Raw genomic sequence first — 4,980 nt, 5'->3', positions numbered from 1 at the left:
TCGATGAGACCGCCCTTGATGAGCCCGCCCTTCGATGAGCCCGCCCTTCGATGAGCCCGCCCTTCGATGAGACCGCCCTTCGATGACCCCTGCCGATGTAGTATTCATTTCCAAGCTGTGAACTCGATGCAGCGCTTGCAAGGTGGGGTAGGAGAAGAAATTACTCTACCGGAACTATTTCGTGACTTGGCCGCCTTGAGGACCTTCGAATCGAGTCACCCGAAACAATTACAGCTTTGGTGTGATGCACTCGAAAATTGGGACGCATTCTTGTCTTCACTATTTCCTATGGGGCTTAATGAACCACCTCTACTGCGAGTTGAGGACGGAGAGGCGCTCCTTTCTGTGCTACCCTCCGTAGTCACCATCACGTACCTTCGAACCATGTCCAACGGTAGAGGGAAAATAGGGATCGGGCCGGAACAACTAGGGCTATCTAGTCTGATTTCTCAACTCATATCTATAGACTGGTAAGCTCGCGATTGACTACGACAGATAAACGACAGGTTGACTGACTAAGACAGGTTGACTGACTAAGACAGGTTGACTGACTAAGACAGGTTGACTGACTAAGACAGGTTGACCCACTGCACTTGTTTGCTCCATTGCACTGTATTGTTACTTACTGTAGCTGGTTGCTATCAATGTTCCTTGTAGTGTTGCAGAGAAGGCTCTGTGTTTATCGGTGTGCCTTCCGATTTTAAATGCAGCATTTGATGCAACGTGTATGTACAGAACCCTCCATTCGTTCTTATCAGAACTTAGAACGAATGATGTATATCTCAGGATGTTTCGCTTAGCCGGTACCCTTATACAAAGGGGCGAGATTGAGTACGGGTCGCCAGTTAAATCTTCGTTTGTTCCAGATCAAAGAATTTCTATTTGGTCTCTGTTGACATTGACGTCCGATCCTGTACGGTTAGGAAGATTTATTCGTCAATGGAAACATCAGCAGCCGGGAACGTCAATTCTGAGCTTGGATAAAGTCATTGATTTGATTGAACAAATAGATTTTGAAGCAGCCCTTAATGACATCGTATTGTACATTCAGAAAGCTTCTGGGAGTCTTTCACACTCGCTGATGGTTCTCAGAGCAATCACCAACTCGATCCTGACTTCAACCAAAAGGAGACCACGCGTTAAGGCGGCCAGGCGTGTTGGAGGCAGCGACCTGGGATATGTTGGGACCAGCAACCGGAAACAAGGGTACGTCGGAAACAGCGATTCGGGGTACTGTTCGGAAGAGCTTGTTTGTTCCCCCGGAACCAATCGTGGTCAAGGGGCAGGCCGGTTCAGGGGACAGAAGCTTTCGGCGTCCTCTCCCCAAGTGGGGTCGCCGGTATCCCTCGCTTCCGGACGTAGAACCAAAATGTCGCACGTTCTACAAGACCCCCGGGAGTTCGACCCCCGGGAGTTCGACCCCCGTGCGGTTGACCCCCGTGCGGTCCCTGCACACGGTGTCCGGTGCAAGAGAACCAATTTCGAACAGGACGAAGCCAAGCACCACGCGTCGAACGTTCGAGCAAAGGCGCGCCGGACAGACCACCACTTGGCCGCGAGACGACCAGCGCAGGCTACTCAATGCCTGGAACGCGGCGACGCTTCCGTCCCCGTGATTCGAACCGGGGTCCACCTGGCGTGGAGACCAACAGAAGACAACGAGGCGACGGCCCACCGATTAGTTAGAACACAGCTTTCCAGTGGACCCCTATCCAGCGGACCCTTGTCCAGCGGACCCTTGTCCCCTAAACATCTGTCCTGCGCACACCTGTCGAGCAAACTCCTGTCTCATGATCACCCACCTTATGGAATATTCAACGATCATCACCAAGCTCGTGAAGGCGCTGGACTCACTGCTCGCAGGAGGCGAGGAGATAGCGATCTGACTCTCCAGACCAGGGAATACGACAGCTGGGAGGTCGAGGGCAACAGGGAGGCCTCCGGCCGCGGGCAGCCTCCCAGACGCCCGGACAATGAACCGTGTGACGGTGCAGGTTACGGCGTGACTCGAACCGGGGACGGCCGGTATGGAAAGGACGGAAAGGGACAAGACTTTGCTGCCCTTCTACATGCTGCCGTGGCGCACCACAAGGAGTTACTCAAGCTGAGTGGCCGGCACTGCCACTCTTCCTCTAGCAGTGTTGAACCGGGAAAACCCGCGGCACCATCTGCTGCAACACCCAACTTTACTTCAATGACTTCCAAGACGTCCAAAAGAACTGACTTGGAGACCAAGAGAACTGACTTGGAGACCAAGAGAACTGACTTGGAGACCAAGAGTGTTGACCTGGAGACCGCAGATAACAAGTGTTCTTCTCCGAAACTGAGTCCCAAGGCGGCTTCCAAGGCGATGGCCCCCACGGAGAAGCGACTGCCAGGAGGTCTTTCCAAGTTCCACGAGAAGGTCGTGGGGGGTCGAGGGTCCTCCTCGCACGGCAGTCACGGCAAAGCCCACACGAGTCCCAGCAGCAATGCGAGCTACGACGGAGGCTCCGGCAGTCGCTGGGTTCTGAGTACCCTGAGCTCCGGATCCGTGAGTCCCAACCGGCGCCTAGACGACGGGCTTTCCGGACGACGAGGTGGCCGGGTTCCCGGAGGCCGGACTCGCCGGTGTTCTGGACGGAGGGAGGCCAGTAGCAGCGACGAACCTTTGGAGTTGAAGACGCATTTCAATCACAACGCAGTGCTGAACCACATCAAGGGTCTCTGTGACGGGATTGCGGAGCTGGACAAGAAACTATCCGACGAAATTAACGAAACCTTGAGCAAGCGGCTCGGTATCTGGGAAGTGTCCCAATTTTACAGTGGACCTAAGCTGCCGGTGGGGATGGTTTGTAAGTCCATCGGCATTTTTGTTCAAAGCGTTAACAGCAACTTTGCCTCTACCACGAGCAAAGCCACGATGCTGGGCAAGCTGCGGTCTCCGATGGCGGGGCCTCCGGGAAGCCCCTGACCTCGCGTTTTCCGCGGAAAGTTCGCTTTTTAATAATGTTCTTCATCGTGGACTTGCATCGCAATGTTTGTATCAAGCCTGGCCAACTAGGACCGAACTTCGAACAGGTAACTCACCCTACACATGACTAGTTCCGCCCATCTCGGGTGTTACTAAGCCCTCCTGTTATTACAACGCGCTCTGCCAATAACACCCCCCCCCCCGTTCCACATCCCCCCCGTTTCCCCTTCCCCCCCTTTATCAGTGTGTGGTGGTAGCATGTGGCCGACACGCTGCGGAGCGACATTGAAGGACGGTGCATCTCTAAGTACGGCTATATCGTGTGCGTGGTGCGCTTGTTGGAACGCGAGAAGGGCCGGGTGCAGGACGGTAGTGGGAACATCATTGTGCCCGTCAAGTGTCAGGCTGTGGCCTTCCAGCCAGTCAAGGAGGAGGTCATGGACGGCGTGATCGTGAGTGTGAACTCGATGGGCTTCTTCGCACAGTGCGGACCCATCAAAGCCTTCGTGACGGCATCCAATCTTAGCGGCGATTACAAGCAGCACAACGGCGTGTGGACCGACGGGAGCACGCGCCTCGGTGTCGATCAGGACGTGCGCATCCGCATCCTTGGCTATAAATACGAAACTAACGGCATGACCGCCGTCGCTCAGATGGACCAGGACTTCTTGGGGCCGCCTTAGAGTGGAGTTTGCCAAACGTGTGCGCCCGAGGTCACTCTTCTATATATGGAAACCCTAAGGCCGGGAAGCCCATCTCCGGGTTATGGCCCCGGGTTCGGACTAAGGCCGCCGGTCGTGAGCTTTGCCTTCCGGCCGTAAGTCGTCGGCCAGAGCGCTTTTCCCGTGGGACGTGGAAAAAATGCGGCTCTTGGCGTTGGTTGTGGCGCTGCTGGCGGCCGGGCTGCCGCCGCCGCTGTGGCGTTTGGAAGACGTGGCGGAATTGTCGGAGTTACTGCACCGCGCGGAAGGCCGCGATCGAGCGGGGTTTCTGGACGTCCTGGCGCAGGCCGACCCCGACGCGGCCGATGACCCCTCGCCTGCTCCTCCTGACGACGAAGATGAGGATGACGAGGACTCTACCACGGCCGCCTCCAGCAGCTCCGAAGACGCCTCCACCGGACGAGGAGGTCACGTACAGCGACCGCCGCGGAGACCGCCTGTGCTCAGGCGACCCGTGGTGGGACCCGTGGTACCCATTCCCAGAGCAGCCGTGCCTGGCATTTCCCCGCTACCCGGACTCCTGGAAGACGAGGCCGCGACTGACGATGAGGACGACATCAAGTGGTTCAACGCTCAGGCCTTCATGAAATGGCTAGTCAAGAGCCTCGCTGCTCTGTACGAAGGGCTGGTAAAGCTAATGCTGCTACCGCTACACATGGTCATAAGCATCATAGACGTCTGACTATTTTTCTCAAATGACTCGTACGCAAATGACTCGTGCGCAAATGACTTGCACGTCGACAAAACCTGGGACACGTTGTCGTCAAACGACACGCCGTTGCAGCGTACACCAGGCAGTGTTATCTAAACAAAACAGTTGTGATATTTTACACTAAGGTCCTATTTTATTATGAAGCTCATCAAGGTTACGTCGATCGCTACGAGTAAGCTTTGACACAGATCACGGACGGGTTTCTGTTCAAAACCTCCACACTTAATCTGACGGGATGCTTTGTAGTTCTTGCTTCGAGTGATGCTGCGGATGTCAGCAAATCTAGTTTGGAACACCGCCCAGTGATTTCCGCAGGTGGTGTGCGAGGGGCTGCATTTGCTACTGGCCCGACTACCAGCCGTAATTCCAGAGGACTGCAGAATTACAGTCCTGCCTTCAACCGTTCGGGTAGCGTGTCTGGCAGTCCCCAGGTCCCTGCGCAGTCTGCTCACACTGGCGGGCCTCAGCGTGGTCTACAGAGCTCGTATAGCCCTGCCTTCAACCGGTCGGGTAGCGTGTCTGGCAGTCCCCAGGTCCCTGCGCAGTCTGCTCACACTGGCGGACCTCAGCGTGGTCTACAGAGCTCGTATAGC

The 4,980-nt window shown here is 55.7% G+C and overlaps 3 protein-coding genes across 3 annotated transcripts; all 3 read left to right on the top strand.

Moving 5' to 3' along the window:
* Positions 1-631: 631 nt before the first annotated feature.
* Positions 632-2,953, top strand: GNI_026700 (hypothetical protein; the record flags this gene model as incomplete). The annotated part of the gene is made up of 1 exon (XM_011130755.1): positions 632-2,953. A coding segment is annotated over one exon (2,322 nt), but the record flags the coding sequence as incomplete, so codon positions are not given.
* A 35-nt stretch (positions 2,954-2,988) lies between these two features.
* On the top strand, positions 2,989-3,636 carry GNI_026690 (DNA-directed RNA polymerase II subunit 7; the record flags this gene model as incomplete). Its single annotated transcript, XM_011130754.1, has 2 exons — positions 2,989-3,060; positions 3,211-3,636. 2 exons carry the CDS (start codon positions 2,989-2,991, stop codon positions 3,634-3,636), a joined length of 498 nt encoding a protein of 165 aa, XP_011129056.1.
* A 178-nt stretch (positions 3,637-3,814) lies between these two features.
* On the top strand, positions 3,815-4,357 carry GNI_026680 (hypothetical protein; the record flags this gene model as incomplete). Its single annotated transcript, XM_011130753.1, has 1 exon — positions 3,815-4,357. The coding sequence occupies one exon, from the start codon at positions 3,815-3,817 to the stop codon at positions 4,355-4,357; it is 543 nt and encodes a 180-aa protein (XP_011129055.1).
* Positions 4,358-4,980: the final 623 nt, after the last annotated feature.

Source organism: Gregarina niphandrodes, assembly GCF_000223845.1.
Source record: "Gregarina niphandrodes unplaced genomic scaffold scaffold00004, whole genome shotgun sequence".
In the NCBI taxonomy this organism is placed as follows: Eukaryota; Apicomplexa; class Conoidasida; order Eugregarinorida; family Gregarinidae; genus Gregarina; species Gregarina niphandrodes.
The sequence above is the reverse complement of the archived record's forward strand: the minus strand, read 5'-3'. Positions and strand labels throughout refer to the sequence as shown.